General features: G+C 34.3%; 2 protein-coding genes across 3 annotated transcripts; one reads left to right on the forward strand and one right to left on the reverse strand.

Moving 5' to 3' along the window:
- On the forward strand, positions 3,113 to 7,364 carry LOC18588400. 2 transcript variants are annotated; one of them, XM_007012781.2, is made up of 6 exons: positions 3,113 to 3,329; positions 3,424 to 3,610; positions 3,894 to 4,083; positions 4,485 to 4,688; positions 5,695 to 5,994; positions 6,129 to 7,364. In XM_007012781.2, the coding sequence occupies exons 1-6, from the start codon at positions 3,123 to 3,125 to the stop codon at positions 7,129 to 7,131; spliced, it is 2,091 nt and encodes a 696-aa protein (XP_007012843.2). In that variant the 5' UTR covers positions 3,113 to 3,122; the 3' UTR covers positions 7,132 to 7,364. The 2 variants fall into 2 exon arrangements, with proteins under 2 accessions (XP_007012843.2, XP_017983040.1); XM_018127551.1 differs by having other exon boundaries at positions 3,241 to 3,329; positions 3,533 to 3,610.
- On the reverse strand, positions 7,481 to 14,472 carry LOC18588401 (beta-galactosidase). Its single transcript, XM_018127550.1, has 19 exons — positions 14,020 to 14,472; positions 13,771 to 13,866; positions 13,552 to 13,664; positions 13,354 to 13,420; positions 13,139 to 13,231; positions 12,842 to 12,985; positions 12,187 to 12,275; positions 11,885 to 11,990; positions 11,679 to 11,766; positions 11,257 to 11,375; positions 10,978 to 11,142; positions 10,513 to 10,688; positions 10,292 to 10,401; positions 10,084 to 10,193; positions 9,866 to 9,976; positions 9,371 to 9,481; positions 9,079 to 9,284; positions 8,677 to 9,004; positions 7,481 to 8,028 (listed from the first exon to the last, which is right to left on the reverse strand). Exons 1-19 carry the CDS (start codon positions 14,194 to 14,196, stop codon positions 7,918 to 7,920), a joined length of 2,520 nt encoding a protein of 839 aa, XP_017983039.1. The 5' UTR covers positions 14,197 to 14,472; the 3' UTR covers positions 7,481 to 7,917.

A 17,084-nucleotide genomic window follows, 5' to 3' on the forward strand; every position in this document is an offset into this window, starting at 1 on the left:
TCAAACGTGAGGAGTGGAAGCTGTCCACTCTTCGGAAATCCTTCGCTGGCTTCCATGTTGACACTGTTGCAGGAAGACAACGTTAACTAAAAATTAGTACTGGAAAAAGAAAATGACAAGAGTGGTTCTGCTTGATGACATATACTAGTATTTTCTTCAATTGAAACGAATTTTCAGGGAATGGATTGATTTGATCATTTGAATAAAGTTACTCACCCGTCATGCACCATAAATAGTCTTAACCCCTAACCCCATCAGCTGCAAATGATTTCTTTTCACCACGAAAGCGGTTGCTTCGGCGTATGATTGCCAAGAGAATGTGCCACCATTCACAGGCACCATCTGCGTATGAAAAGTAGGGGCAGAAACCTAAGCACAACATCTAAGGTTGCCTCAATCCCGATTATCAATTTCTAATAGGAACAAGAAAAGGAGCAGGGGAAATGGAGGCATTTGACCAAAATGTGTACCTTGCATACTATCACCTTTACAGTGTTGAAGATTGCATTCTTGCAGTCAGGGAGGATGCTTACCGACCATGGAGGGAGACCAAATTGCATATTTCTGAAGGTCACGGTCGCAGAGTTTTCTTTATCATCGTTTGCAAGGAATGCTGCACAAGTCCTGGACCCCGACTGGAAAACACGGGCCTTGGTATAGAAAAAGAAGGGTTGTCAGTTTTAAACTAAGGGGAAGAGAAAGAGGAAAAGCAGAAAAAGATATGTAATACCCCCTCAAAAATATTTTATTTAATTAATTATATAAAAATAGTAATTACTAAATTATAGCTTATATTAAATAAATAAAAAAATATAAATCTAACTTTTTATAATTGTAGATATGATTTTTGAGTTTATTTATAAAGATAAAATAGAAGAAAGGATCTTTAAACAAATAGAGTAGTTTAGTTAATGTCAATTATATAATATTAGGTTATTTATCAAGTTTAAGAGAGGTTAAGCACAGTCTCATTTACCACATTTAAAAAAAAAGTAAAAAAATTGACATCAATTTATTTCATCAAGCTTAAATGATAGGTTGTTAAAAGAACTTAATCTTAGATGAAAGGGAAGAAGAAGAAAGATACAGAATATGGAAAAACATTAAAAGGAGGTGTTGATTAATGTACGATTAAGTCTTGTGTTTTTCATAGTTTAGGTACAAAAATCTTAAGTAAATCTTTTAAGTTATTTTGTGTTTTTTTATTTTTCATTTAAATTTAATACTGTTCTAGTGACTTTCCTATAACATGATATGTAGTTCTAAAAGTATTTCCTAATGGTTTTTATACCATTTCATTTGGCTTTGTGATTAGAAATATATGAATTTTTTAAGTTGATTGAGAAATTTATTTTTAACAATTTTGACGATTCAATGGGTCATCGGAAACATACTTTAAAACACAAAATCTTTTTAGAAATAAAGATGTCGAAAACATAATTTTTCAGAAGTCAAAAATTTCAAAATCGTTATTGAAATATCTAGATTTTTGAGTTTTCAAATTCATCGAGTCTATTTTGGAATTTCGATTATCTTAAAACAGAAAGCTCTTAATTGAGCCATTGACATCAAACTAAAAATCAAGTTAAATAGTACATTTAATATTACCAAAATGTGAAGTTTCGATAACTTAAAGTTGAGTTGTCAAAATTATTAAAAACAATTTTTCCAATTAATTTCAAAAATTTATTTCTCTCTAACTACAAAGTCAAATGAAATGCTACAAAAACCATTAGAAAGATTTTTTTAAAGACATTTTCATTAGTACCCATTACATTATCGAAAAGTCACCAAAATAGAACTAGATTTGAATGAAAAATAAAGAATTTTATACCCAAATTATGAAAAACACAAAACCTAATTATATCTTAATTAACACCTCCTTGGATGTTTTTCACTTTTCTCTACCTTTCTTCTTCTCCAAGATTAAATCTTGTAACTACCTATTGTTTAAAGTTGATGAAATAAACTGATATTAGTTTTTTTTATCTTTTTTTTCAAAACGTGATAATAAAAAATGATCTTAACCTTTTTTATCTGTTTTTTTTCTTTAACGTGATAAATAAAACTGACTTTTATCTCCTTTATATGCTTTTCTCTTAAATGATATTAACTAAACTACTCTATTTGCTTAAAGACTTTTTTTTTATTCCTTCTTATTTAATAAACTCAAAAGGCATATCTAAAATCATAAAAAGTTGGACTTATATTATATTTATTTTTTTATTTAATACAGATTATAACTTAGTAATTACTAATTTTTTATATAATTAAGTAAATATTTTTGAGGGGTATTAGAAGATACTACAGAAGTATTTTTATTTTATCTAAATCAGTTGAATTGAACCTGATCAGCTCTTGTGGTTCACGGAGACTAATGCTTGGTTCACAAAGCGTAATGGCTTTATGCAAATCCCTAGAGTCGCTCCATTTTGGTTTGCTGACAAGCCCTCTCGTACAAGGAATTATGTCAAAACGATTAATTGGAAATGATCTGATCAAGACGCCCTAAAATATATGAATAAATTGGTCTTCTTGGTCTCTTTGCAAGATCCTTGTAAGTGATAGTATTTAGCAGCAAGTTATCGGAAAACAAGGTTAATATCAAGAGGAAAACTGACTTTAGATTGCGATCGTGTTCACCATATTCATCAATTGGAGCATCGTAGTCATAACTGGTGGCGACAATGTCCCCCCTAAAGTTGCTCCTCCGTGATACTGTAGCCAGAGGAAATCAAAGGACTAAAAACAGGGTTATAAACTGCATTTGTGTCGATCAAAGTTGGGGTATAACCCGTTGTTCTGTATAAACCTTGCAACCGCAAAGGACAGGTCCTCTGCTGGCCTATAAGGAGAGATACAATAACGGGAAAGGGTCTGCCAATGGCTATGTCTAATTCTTTACGGAGAGATACAGTTGACCAAGAATAGTTACAGAATCTGTCCATATTTTTTGGTTTATGTTCAACAGAATGGGCCTTCCATACCCATAGCCCATTAAAAGTAACGGGAAGCCCAAAACAAATTTAATTCTGGCGGGAAATTCCACCGTCCTCTACAGTTATATTAATCATCATCAACCGCCCGCCACACTCTCATCACCGTCTGAATCACTGAAAATCATGGCCACTCCACAATCAATCACCGACCTCTTCGCTCGACTCGCTTTTCACCTTCAATTACCGATCAGCGAACGCGAAAACGAAGAGGAAGCTCTCAATCTCGCAATTTCGAAGCTAAATCAATCTTTGAACCTCAACGAAAACCACGATTCTAGGGTTAGGGTTATGGATACCGCTCTCTCCCTTATGTGCTTCAAGGCACCCCAGGTAAATTCCTCTACCAAGTTGTAAATTTGTTTTTTTACTAGATAATGCCCCTTTTTTTTATTACCCATTTGTGTAAATTTACGATTTTGCTTAGGTTTTTGATTCGGTGATTGAGTATTTGGTGAAGACGATCGTCAGCGTTTTATCTTCTTCGGTTAATTGCAAAGTTTTTCTGCTTCAAAACCAAGAGTTTTTGCTTATAGGTAGCGCGAGCTTGGGTCAAAATAGCGTGGAATTGGTTGAAATGTGTAACAATGTTTATGCACAACTAGAGGGAAAAGGTGGATTTTTTATGCCTTTTTTAACATTTTTTTTAAATCTTTTGATATTGTATGTTATATCAACTCTTTTATTTGGTAACGCTAAACCTTTGTTATAATTATACTAAATAAAATTAAAAAAAATCTGCAAAGGCAGGTAAGGGAGAGAGTTTTCATTGAGTTAAAACTAGAGAGGAGTGGAGTACTAAGAAGCCTGTTCATGGGATTGAAATATTTTATCTAGTTTTTGAATGATAATGTTGTATTTGATTACCTATGTAAGAGTATTTTCTTTATGTTGCAGGGGTGTTTTCTCATTTGCTTTTACGTGCTGTTGTAAGGGGAACAGTTTTGGCATCTCGCTATCAGTATTCATACCCATTTGTACCTATTCTTGATGTAAAATCAATTGAAGGAAGAAGCGCTGCTGTTTCAAAGTTGCACTGTCATTTACCCACAGAACTGTCCCTTGAAAATGAAGAGTTACCATTGAGGTTTGTTGGATAAAAATTGTTATCACATCGATATAGAAGTTAATCATCTTTAATTTTCATTAAGCTGTTTATTAACAAACAGAATACTTATAAATGGGAAATGTTAAGATAATTTGACAGCAGGGACGAGAGAGTGAGGAAAGTGAGGAGAAAATAAGAGCTTGATTTACATATTTTAATAGATTTTTGTGTTCTTACATTTTAGCATTCACCATTTCCGACAATATATTTGGTTCAGTTTTTGTTCTTTCCCTTTTTAAGGAAAGCTCACTTTCTTTTTCACTTTCATTTAAATAAACTTTATTTTTCAGTTGGGAAATGTTATGCATGTTATAATGCTCAAATGTTTTGAGTTCTGTAAGTTATTTTTCTTATAAGGTATAATTCTGTTCTTTAAGCAGGTTGCTATTCTGGTATCTTGACCCACTAATTCTAAAGCAAGCTATCTCAAAGATATTAGAAGATACCACAGGCAGGCCTTTCATTTGTTTGAGTGAGGAATTTCACCAGAGAATAGATTGGCGCTCTATCATTATATGCTTGGTGCTTTCCCCTGTTATGTTTATTGAGACCAGAGCTCTATTGCACAGCTGGTTTCTCAAGACGTGAGTTCCCCATTTCTTATTCTCACAAATGTTTCAATTTTTTGTTGACAATTGCTTTCATATGTTTTGTGAGATACATCTCATTATTTTTAAAAAATGTGTTTTCTAACCAGTTCCACATTGATTATAGTGCCAACTTTCAATAACCTCATTTTACTTTGTTTCTGCACGTAATATTTTCTCTCTTAGGAGGAACATAGAAGCAGATTGGAGTTATTGTTTGATGTGAAAAGAATATCATAAATTGGCTGCCTCCATATTGGTTTTATTTTATAGCTTCCAAATATTGCAGCCAGCACTATTTCATGAATATGTTTGACGTAGAACAAGTGATCCAAAAACTCAAAACACTCAAGAAGTAATGTGAATTCTCGACCAAATTCTCAAATATCAATATCAAAAACTCAGATATCCAGAAAATATAAATAATTCATCAATCTAGGTCTGCCTGCAACTAAAATAACTTTAGGTATTTATAACTAAATCTAAAATGCAAAATACCAAAAATAAGACTAAAGCCCTAATACCAGGAAAAAAAGTGAAATACTAATTATAATAAAACCTAAATAATCTAAAATGGCCTAATTAAATGTAAAAATTAGAATCAAACCCATAAAATATATAATAAGTCCTAGAAAAGTTAATCTCTTAACTAGCATAATTCCATCCTCCACCAATGTTACTTCAAGCTTTTTGATGGTCAGAATGGTATTTCCTGAACCAATCTATTCAGTCTTTTGATTCCTCCCTGAATTTGTTTTATATCTTCTTCTTTTTTTTCAGCATTAAGACAGTCATGAATCATGATACATATAAAATTTGTGGCATTGTGATAATCCAAGGCACTTAAAGTTGTTTTTACTTTTGCTGCTTCTATTAACCATGGATATTTTGATTCACGGATAGTGTAGAAAGATGCATTATATCATGATATTGTTTTAGTTTTCATCTATTATAACCTAATTAACAAGAATATTTCCTCATTATTAGTTTAGTTCTAAAACAGGGGTCTGGCTTCTGTACTTCAGCTTCTGGTTGGATTAGTGTCAGCAGTACTTGATGTGATTTCCAGACCAACATGGTGGGGCATATCCATGGAATTGGGATCTAAGCTGCCATTTTCCTGTGCATATTTCCCCAACAAGAACCATTTGTTGAGGATTTTAGCTGGAACCTTCTCTGCTGAAAATTTTCTGCATTTAGTTCATGCCACAAGTGAACTCGTTTCTCTTGGTAAGGAACAACTACATCCAGCCGTCAAGCCAAAATCAATGGACGTTACAAGCATTGATCACAAATCTCTCTGGTAAACTCCACCCACCCCCAAGCGTCTCTAAGAGTTTTCATCTTGACATTTTTCCCTGGCTAAAGTAGGGTTCTCTCCCCAACCCACTCTTTACTCAAAATTAAAAAATTTAAGATGAAATCTTTGCCTTGCAGGGCTTTGGCTGTAGACTTCCCAGATTGGTTCTATTTTGCTTCTTGTCTACTTTTCCCTGAGAATAGTCTCCGAAAAGAATTTCATTTAAAGTGCACATTTGCAGCATCTAAAGTTGGAGAAACACATGATAAGGAGTTGTTATCTATATCTGCAGCAAGGTATATTTCATGGATTCTGAGCCCCGTTAGTAAATCTAATCAGGATTTGCTAGTTGATTTTTTGACTAAAATATCAGAGTCTTGGGCTCTGAAACAATATGACTCAGTTATGCACAACAAAGAAGCAGCTGCCTGCAAGAAGAAATGTAAGAAACCAAAACTTTATGATAAAAGGGAGCATTATTCTCTGGCAAACGAGTATGATTGTCAAAAGATGGGAATCTGGCTCAATGAAATTGAAAACATATACCTTCAGTATGCTAATAAAACTGTCAACAGTTCTGCATCTGCTGATTCAAATGCATCCCATGGTAGCACACAGCAAAATGTGCTTTTGAGGAGAATCCCTTTAGGCATCTTGATTGGGTGCCCCAATTGTATAACCGAGGATGCATGTGCACTGCTGCTGCACTATGCAGCAACTGGTAATATACTTCGGCCAAGGGAAACTGTGACATCTGGATTAAGACACGTAAAACAGAAGTCTGAAAGGCAGGACTTAACTATATGGATGGGCAAATGTAGTAAAAGAGATGTTTTAGCTGGTGCCTGTCTTGTTTTTACTTTGACAGATGCTGTAGATAGTATATCTGCTTCATTGTTCGATACTGAAGATAGTGAGTTAGAATATATTTACCAGGTGAAAGTAAAGGCTGGTAAGTATTTGATGAAGTGCATCAAGAGGCTAAGCCAGCTCAACATTGACAAAGATGAAGTTTTGACGTTAAGGGATCTACGTAGTAGATTGGGGCGATGGAGGCATCAAGGGCAAGAAACGTTACAAGTTCAGAATGATATAGATGATGTCATCAATGACTTGAGTCAGAAATTATCTTCATTATGAGGAGATTTTGTAAAGGAGAACTGACATATTGTTCTTGCCCCCTTACACCTTCTTCCCTCCCATTTCCATCTTTTCATTTTAAGGGGAAGCTCTTCTGTCAGCTTGAGTTTTACCATCATTCTGGTGTACAAGGGGAGAGATTTATCAATGTTGTGAAAAGAAATTGTAAACAAACGATTGGATTGTGTTTTCTTTTACATAGTTGTGAATATGGCATAGCCTTCTTGCAGCAACTCAGTAATCCACCCAAACATCATTGCGTCTAGTTGATAGATCAATGATGATGCTACAACATGATGAATTAAAGAAGAAGACAGTAACATCTTCTACGATGGAGTTTAAACTCAAATTGCTTTTGAAATACTTGGATTTATTACTTTCCCGTTTATTTTTACAAAGAGAAGCAATGAAATTGCTTTCCACTTGAGCCTTACAGGCATAAATTGATTCCAGCAAGCTAGAGTAATCCTAGATTTTAGAAAGTGATCCTAAGTATTATGTATGAAGCTTTATCAGACAAATAATAGCTTCTCTATGTACACAAAGCATCCTTTCTACCATTTCACAAACAATATTTGGCATTGGCCAAACAGAGTGTGCTGTGTTCACTCTCTTCTTTATTGTTTTCTAGCAGAGTCAAATCCATATCATCTTTGCAGTATAGGATGTGTAAGCTTGAACTACCTTTAAAACTCACAGAGGCTGTGAGGGAGTATCTACGTACTGAATATGAACTAGTCTGGCCTTCAATTTTTTTGGTTTACCACAGTTCTTTCTCTTTAGTCTTCAGTTGCAGGCAGCTTCAACTGAGAGCTTCTTCATGCTATCTGGACATGGATCTCCTCCAAAAACTTCTGGAGCCACAGTTACCGAACATGATTGTTTTCCAATGCAATTCTGAAAAAGACTCCCTTGTTAATTATAAATTACAGGGAAAACTGATAAAAATTCAATATCCAGAACTAAGAAGGTACTGCAATCACAGCTGCCATGGGGCAAACTCATTTTTTGAGCTTCAAGTCTGTGGCACAAAAATATAGCTCTACTAAAAGATCAGGTTCACAGCTTCAACAATTTATGCAGTGCAAGCAGATTATGCATGACAGAAGAAAAGATTAATTAAAATGATTTATTCATGAGAAATCTCGAAAATTCCATGAAACTTGGTAAAATAAATCCTTCAAATAGAGAATGTTAAATTTCTTACAACATAATAGGTAGGAGCACCAAGGTTCCTACACTACAGGCCACCCAGGGAAGTATCTAAACTGATAATTTAAATTCTATTTCTAGCATGCCTCAACCTAAGAAAATTTATTAAGTCTGATGTTGGCCATTTCTTAAATTGAGAACCAAAATCAAAGAAATATTTGAAGTATAAGAGGTGTATACAATCCTTTTTTATTAAGAGGAGAAACGAAGCAAGAGTACCCTTATTCTTCTGAACAACACCGTCCAGTGGGATTTGACGTCAGGTCAAACAGTTCCATATAAAGCTAGAGACAGACAGACAGACAGAGAGAGATGTTAGAGTTTTGGGCATACCTTTTGAAACGCATCATATGACCTGTGGGCATGGCAGCTTCCCTCACTAAAGCTTCCACAAGTCCCCTCGGGCATTCCATAACTAGCAAACTTTATTTCAGAAATTTTCTGCCCAGGAGGACACCACAAATGGGCTTTGGGTCGATTGATTTTGCCAGAAGCTAGCATTCCCCAATTCTTCATTGTTGGTTGCGCTTCAAAAATATCAGCACAAACACTTCCGGTTGTTCTTTTGACCAAAGAAATTCCAGATGGATCACCACCCCATTCTTCAAACACAACCATGAGGTTTCCACTTGGGTTCAGCCATGAGCGTGGAACATGGTACCTGAAAGTAAAAACTCTTCTATGAATATTTGAATTAGATCAACAAATGATAACAGAAGCAGAATAGGTTCCCACCATCTTTGAGACGGCTCTCCACAATTAGTTCGGCATTTCTTATCACTATAAGTTCCAGCATAATCACAAGCACCACACGCACCACGTGCTATATATCCAGGCCAGTGGCGTCCAATGCTCTGGCCATTTATCCATATTTGCCCTTTTCCCATGCTACTCATATCTAAAGCCAATGGTTCATTGCCACCCGGTGCATTAAAAGTTGTCTGCAAACAACAAATATTAAATCTTTAAATCTGGTTCTATCTTTTCAAGTATGGAATATGTTTAATCAACAAGGAAACTTACTGACCTTGTACCAAGTCATAGGTTGTTTCTTTACCAATAGCGATCCTTTGACCCATTCAACAGAGGAGCTTCCAGTAACGGTATGAAGGCTTAAGGCCTCCCCTTTTAGACCAATCTGCTCAGGATCATGTCACCATAGTGTATTAGTATATCTACATGCTAGTAAATGCAAAAACTCTCCGTAATAAAGGTAATTTGAGGACTTGGGTCAGTTTCCTGACAAGATCTCCAGACATTAATTTTTGAAAACTTTTTCAAAAATTCATAAATATTTAAAAATGCTATGAATTCTTTAACAGTATCCAAAAATGTTCCCACAAATCAAGAGGTACATTACAGCAAGTATTAAGTTTTTCCTAAAATTTATTTCCCAGATCATTCCAAGAGTTTTTTTTATGGCTCGTCTAGATAAAACTATTAGTTTTTTTGTTCAAATGAATTTTAATAAATTTATGTTCCATCCCTGAATTTTTCAGCCAGGAATCACTAGTCAACAAACCTTGTAAGACCATTTCTGCTTAGATAAGTCTCTTGACCCCTCATTGAGACCCTTCAATGTAACAGGACCTAGAACCCCAGCATTCCATGTCTCAAAATGAACGCCAACATTCTGAAACATTTGAAATTTGATAATAGGATAATTAGAATTGCCATATTCACCACTAAAATCAAAGTTAAGAAAAATTATAGCCACATCAGAAAGGTGAGGGAACTAACTGGAAGTCCCACTGCAATGCTTAATAAAGAAATCTTGTTAATCCCAGCTCGTAGTTTGACATTTTTGCTGAATGTTAATTTTGGATTGTCCAATTCCCCATACGCAGTCCCTGAAATGAGAATAGGGTAAATATTGATGTTCATTCAAAACTTTAGCTTATCTCACAGAAGAATGAATGAATGAAAAGTGCCAGAGCATTGGTTTTACCGGATAATTGACCATTAATGAAAACATGCAAAGCATGACCTGCTGACCAAATGGTCAGAGAAGGATCTTGTCCACTTGTCAAAAATCCTTCATTAGGATCTATTTGTACACTGATTGAAAAAGAGCATGTAATAAAATGGTGTAAGGAAATTGTATAAGTTTACAGAGGTACAAGAATATGTGTTATAATGTTTAGATCATCATTAGTCAAGATTACTTACTCTGTCATGTACCACAAATAATCTGAAGCATCTCTGGTGACATATATCTGTTCCAAGAGCCCGTCTTTTACAGTTGCATCCTGATCATCAGCAGAGGGGCTTTCTTCATTATATGATTGCCAAGAGAATGCGCTGTTTACAGTTTCCATCTTCTTTTGTGAGCTTTGGGCACCAAGCTGTTCAACGATTACGATCAGATGTTAATTTTACATTAAATAGCTCTTCATACAGATGGGACAGAAAGAAAACTCAGCTTTGATGTATAAAACAGAATAAAAGCTTGAATTTCATGTATTAAGACTATATAAGGCCCTATTGTCTCTGTTGTAATCATTTAACTAAGTTTTTTCCCCCATTTTGCAGAAAGAAATTATAGTGCTTATTCATATAGAAGTGATATGTACAAGAATAGTACGGAGATAAAGTAGACTAATGTACTGAAACAGAATTAACCCTTTTCCTTACCCTGGCAGTGTTGAAAACAGCAGTTTTACAGTCGGGAAGGATGCTGATGGACCAAGCTGGTAAGTCATATTGCACATTTCCGAAAGTTACTTTTACAGAGTATTTTGTGTCATAGTTTGCAAGGAATGCAGCACATGCACCAGACTTTGCCTTGAATACGTGAGCCTGGGAATAAAAACAATTAACAATTATGAGAAGAGCAAATTCCAAAATTAAAACGGTGGGGCGAGTCTCTATGTGTAATTTTCTTTATTTCTTCCAGCTAGAGAAAAAACTTACCTCCTGATTACTTCCAAGTGAAGTCACGGTAGGATCTGCAGAAACTAAAGCTGGTTCACTTAATTTGATGGCTTTATGCAAATCTCTCAGATGTCCCCATTTTGGTTCCCTTGGTAGCCCTGGTATAAGATCAAAAAGCCATTCAGAAGCCAGAAGAATTAATCTTTTGGGGCTTATTTTCAAGCACCTAGTTGTTGTATAGGTTTCATTTTATTCAGAAATCTTTCTAGCTCTTCCACATTAGATTTAGCAAATTGAGTATTCCTCATCCTTCGTGTGTGAGAAATAATATGTATTCATTGGTCACACATAAACACAAACGGTGCTCCCAAATTAACTAGTTGGAATCTTTAATGCTCATCAAGAAGCAGGTAAATAAAATCAGCGCAGCGTAGTTCAGACTGCTGTTGATATGTACATACCATATTCATCAATAGGAGCATCATAGTCATAGCTGGTAGCAATGAAGGGACCACCAGCTGTCCGCCCAAAATTGGTTCCTCCATGGTACTGAAGCAAAAAGAATGGAAAAGGTTAAAAACAAGGCTAGGGATCCTTCACTGTATATAATCATACATTAGGTGAATACAATTTACAAGGAAAAGAGAGACAGCGGAATTTAATATACCATATAATAATTAACAAATGAACCACCATTCTGAATGAATCGTGCAACTGAAAATGCTATGTCTTCTGCAGGTCTGGTAGGGACAGCACCACCAAACTCTGTAAACCTTGGGATTAAACAAAACAAAGGCCAAAATAGAATTAGTCTAAGGGAAGAACTTTGATAGAAGCAAGAGGAATGATAGTTATTGGATTTAATATAAAAAGCATTTTCTCCCCTTTTGTACAAATAAATATAAGACAAGAAAATTAAACAGTAGCAAAAAAAGATTAGGCAATACAGCCAAAATTTGTGTGACTTACCAGCCAGTCCAGTTCTCTGTCCACATCTTTGGTTTGTATTTCGCGTTGGGAGTAAAATTTTCACAGTAGAATCCATTGCAGGTGTTTATCTGTCACGGTACAAAGGGAGTAAGAGACAGACAGAGAAAGAGACGGAGAGACAAAGAGATATCTGAAAGCTTTCTCCAACAGCAAGCGTATGTGATTACGAGTAATTCTACAGTTACTAGTAGAATTAACCCAGATAAAATTTCCCGCTAAGATAACCAGTAGAAACTTCCTTTTTAACTGAATCTTCTCACTTGAGACCAAGGTGGCTTTGATCATATCATGTCACGAGGAAACACTCTTATTATTTCCATCATTATGAAACTCAGAAACCAAAAGAATTTCAGAAAAGACAAAAGCATTGAGAAAAGGATTGGAGACTTGGAGCCCGTGAAGTTGGAAATAAGTAAAGAGCAACCAAACCCAAAACCGTGTGAGATAAGGTTCTAAAATTTAAGGCCACCTTAGCTGGACAAAAAACACTGTTAAAAACCCCACCAAGAAAGGAGGAGCACTAAATCAAAGGCAACACCAACAAATCTTTAAAGGACAATGACAATAACAAAAGCAATAGCGAAAGCTTTTGATACTAAAAATTAAAAAAGAAACATAAGGCAGGAAATCTTACCACAGGGTCAGGAGCATCATCTTGCTTGCACATAATCCATGGGACTCCAGTGCCAAGTCCCACTGCCATTTGTGCAGCCCATTTGGTGTAAGCTTTACCTGGAGCACCAATTTCCCATTCAACAGGACCAAATTCATTTTCAATCTGTCATTATAAAATTCATTGAGAAAGAGAAAGTTTGATTACTCAATTTTGATGAGTACTGAGTCAATATTGAAGAAAAATGATAATTAAAGTCAGTGAAATGACTATTGAAAAAAACCCATAACCGATATCTAGAAGGATGACTTTCCAAACCTGAGACATAATTATTGGACCTCCTTGAGTCTGAAACAGCTTTTCTGCTTTCATCATGCTGACTATCTTCTCTGTGAATTTTTGCATTGCAGCCTACATTATAGTCAATTACAAGTCAAATCATTTGATTAATAAAACCAATACATCAAATTTAGCAAAGAAAAAAAACAAACTAAAGGGCAATTCGATATAATCAAATAGTCGAAGTTCTCAACCTTGAAAGGTCCATTGTCTGTCCTGAAAACAATGCCGGGGACATATTTCAGCCACACAGGAAATCCCCTGAAACAGAAACAGAGCAAAATACAGAGCATATCAGAAAATCTGCATAAAATTAGAAATAGACTCACAATTTTTTTCTCTATGGTGATTGATAAAAGGATATTAATTGGCTAATGTATTCAATATATTACCCAAAGTTCCATTCAGCACAAACATAGGGACCAATCCGGAGATGAACATAAAGTCCAGCCTGTTGCACCAGCTTAATAAATCGAACCAGATCATACCTATCGTCAAAATAATACTGCAAAAGAAACAAATGAATCAGTAAACAATAGGCAATAAAATTTTTAAACTCATATAGAAAAAATTTTGAACTTTATAAATAAAATTGAATGCACGTGCATTACTTTTCCAGGAGAAGGCTCGTGTCCGTTCCAGAAAACATAAGTTTGTATAACATCCAAGCCTCCTTCTTTAGCCTTTGCTATAAGATCAGGCCACATCTGCATACCCAAAAAAATGGTAAATTTAATTTTTAAAAAATGAGCTTTGAACCTTGAAAGCTGGGAAAACCGAGAAACAGCCATGTTCTGAGAAAGGCAATAAAGAATAAAGAAACAAGAGAAATCAAGGAGCTACATTGGGTTTATCAATACCTGCGGAGTGCTTCTGGGGTAATGAATGGAGCCAGAAAGAAGAATCCTTCTCCTGCCATTAATGATGATAGCTTTACTGTCATAAGAAACAGTAGCTGAAACTGAAAAAACCCAAGAAGAAAACAATAGCCATAACATGAACACGGTGACCCTTGACAACATGTCTCTGTTCCACATTATGGGCACTTGAACAAAAGCAATGAGCTTTTGTTTGTCTTTGTATATCTTCTTCTTCTTCTATAAATTATTCAAAGAAGGGAAAAGAGAAAGAGAAATGGATTTGTTTTTTTTTTCTTAAATTTCTCTCTTTTGTTTGTCCTTTTTGATTCTTTTGAGAACCAAAAGGAGGGAGGGAGGGTTGGCAGAGTGTTTAAGAGATAGTGGATTTGATTTGACAAAGAGCTTCTGGTTTTGGTGTTTTGAGTTTGTCCTGAATAAATGAGTGCAAAGCCCCCCCTGCAACTGCCTTATAAATATTTAGAGGAGTGAAGCAAAGTGACCCCACAGTTTGCCTTTTGTGGGGGCTCACCCTCTCTGACAGGAAACTTAGCCTCTTCCAATTGTTTCACTTTTATTCTTTTTCAACCTTATTTACAAGTAAGCAGCATTTAAGTGAGAAGCATTTAAGACAAATTAATTTTCTTATTAAATGAATGAAAGTTTTGGATGTGTGAAAACAGGACCAAACGGTGACGCTTTCACCGTAGTATCTTGTTACTCTTCTTACTCGAAGAAAGATTCTCCCAATCCCAATACGGAGAGTGTACATTTATTTATATCCACTCAATATTTGTTTACTAATATTTCTTCTTTTTCGTGAAGAATTGATCAAGCAAAGGGTATCAATTGTCTTTCTTCAAAGCATATGATGCCTTTGTGTTTCCCTTTTCATTCAATCAAAGGAAACTTTCCCTACTTGTATCGAGTTTTATGATTATGGTTGGGACGGTTAAGGGAAACAAATGTTTTATTTGCAAATCTCTTATCCCACCCTTATTAATTAAACAAGGAAAACTACCTTATGGTAAACAAGATGTTTGTTTCAATTGCACGACGTTGCTCAATCATGGAAAGTTTTTTTTTTTTTTTTGCCAAAATTTGTGAAAGTTCGTTGTGATGAATTAGTCATTCAATCATTTTCTTTTATTATTTATATTATATAATTGTATTTTTTTATATATATTTGAAAAAAAATAAAAAATTACATTATTCTAGACGAACAAACTCTCAAATTGTCTATTAAAATATAAGTAAGAATTTATTTTGGTGAAAATTCAATGATATGTAACTCTAAAAAGAGGTATTTATAATGAGTGGTCATCCAATCGACACACTGATTGGCTTCACGATAAATGTGAATGAGAGTGCAATTTCAGTCTCGGTGAATAAACTCTTTAATATTTCGTATTAATTTAATGAATAATACTGTACTTTATACCATTTAAACTTTAAGTATTCCTAATCTATTTTTCTTTTCAATAAATGGTAATAAAAAATTAAATAAGTTTAAATTACCAAATAAAAAAATAAATTTTAGATATATTTAATTAATAAAATCGTTTGTTTGGATTGTTAGAAAATAATAAAATCTTTGCATAATATAAAATTGTATAAATTATCAAGAATCTTAATTATATACATTACATAGATAAATAATATATATAAGACTAATCTTGATCTGTTACCTATAACTAGCCAATGATATTATAATATAACTCTAACAAGATATTGCAATCTAATTAAATAATAATATTGCATGATAATTCTAATTAAATAATTTATATAATTATCTTAACATGAACATTTATATTTAAAAAAAAAACCTCAAATAATCTATAAGTGTTTGTGGATAACACCCATAAATCGAGTCAAGCTCGGATAACATCTCTGACACCTAAGCTTGATCTCAATTCACCCAATTCAAATATGTTTTTAATATTTTAAATTGTAAACTGAATAAAATATATTGAACCGAATTAGGCTAACCGGTCAGTGCAAATAACCCGGTCCGTGAGCGCACCCGTAGAATGAGCTTAACCTTTAATTTGTCGCCAATTTTGGACTTGTGTGGCCAGTTTTAAATTTCCTGCTAAGACTGATAACTGCTAACTACTACTACTAATAGTAATATCCTCGGCAACCAACTACTTCACTAAAAAAGGTCAAGCTGCCGCGTCCGTAAAAAGGGTACTACCCTATGACGTGTTACTGCTTTATTTTCTTCTTATACTCCAAACTTTCCACACTTGCTCCTGAAGAGCCGAAGGCCAGAACAAGCAGCCAAAAAAGAAAATGATGGATCCATTTCCTTTTATTTTCCATAAAACAAAAATTAAAAAGAGTCTTGCGTTATCTTATAACGGAAGTCTCAAAAATTGCATGTTAGGCCTATAAATAAGTACTCAACAGGGGCACGTTTCAGACAAGGCAATTGAATGATATAGCTGTTGTTGTCTTAATAATTATTTCATTAGTTTATAAACTAATTACATAACTTCATAGTTCGAGTGGGAACTCAGAAGTGATGAGGCTGCCAACTGAAAAGAAACAGCTGTTCTAAACAAATCGTGGCTTCAAAATCAAGCAAATAGATGCAGTCCCAACGATTGTACTCCAATTTTCTTTTTTTTTTTGTGAGAACTTATTAGTAATAATAGGTATATGTTATAATTGGTGCTTGATTAATCGGACGTATATATATATATATATATATTTGTTTAAGAAATAAAATTAATAGTTGTTATGGTGGTTGATATAAGATCCAAAAATTAGGTGATGAATGGGCTTTGACAATCCTATAAGTTTTAAGTTTGAAGGCAAATAAAATAGAAATGAATTAAGTCCATGCATTTGAACTTTGATGAACTTAATCCAAATAGACTATCCATCATGCATGATTTCAGCACCCAACTTTCCTTAGCTCTTTCAACAACCCTACTAATTTAATTCCCAAGTCATTATCAACAATATGTTTGAAAATTCTACGGATCTCAAAATTCAATTCATTAAACAATTATTCTTTTTATTATTATTAGTATTATATGATATTTGCCTATTGGGAAGGA

Source organism: Theobroma cacao, chromosome 9 (assembly GCF_000208745.1).
Source record: "Theobroma cacao cultivar B97-61/B2 chromosome 9, Criollo_cocoa_genome_V2, whole genome shotgun sequence".
Lineage (NCBI taxonomy): Eukaryota > Viridiplantae > Streptophyta > Magnoliopsida > Malvales > Malvaceae > Theobroma > Theobroma cacao.

Bases quoted from the DNA above. Each gene is read 5' to 3' on its own strand.
- LOC18588400 (XM_007012781.2), top strand. From the start codon at position 3,123: ATGGCCACTCCACAATCAATCACCGACCTCTTCGCTCGACTCGCTTTT. The intron at 4,084-4,484 runs GTTTGTTGGATA...TTCTTTAAGCAG, and splicing joins AATGAAGAGTTACCATTGAG to GTTGCTATTCTGGTATCTTG. The intron at 4,689-5,694 runs GTGAGTTCCCCA...GTTCTAAAACAG, and splicing joins CACAGCTGGTTTCTCAAGAC to GGGTCTGGCTTCTGTACTTC.
- LOC18588401 (XM_018127550.1), bottom strand. From the start codon at position 14,196: ATGTGGAACAGAGACATGTTGTCAAGGGTCACCGTGTTCATGTTATGG. The intron at 10,402-10,512 runs GTAAGTAATCTT...TTTTTCAATCAG, and splicing joins TATTTGTGGTACATGACAGA to TGTACAAATAGATCCTAATG. The intron at 8,029-8,676 runs GTATGCCCAAAA...AGTCTTTTTCAG, and splicing joins CATATGATGCGTTTCAAAAG to AATTGCATTGGAAAACAATC.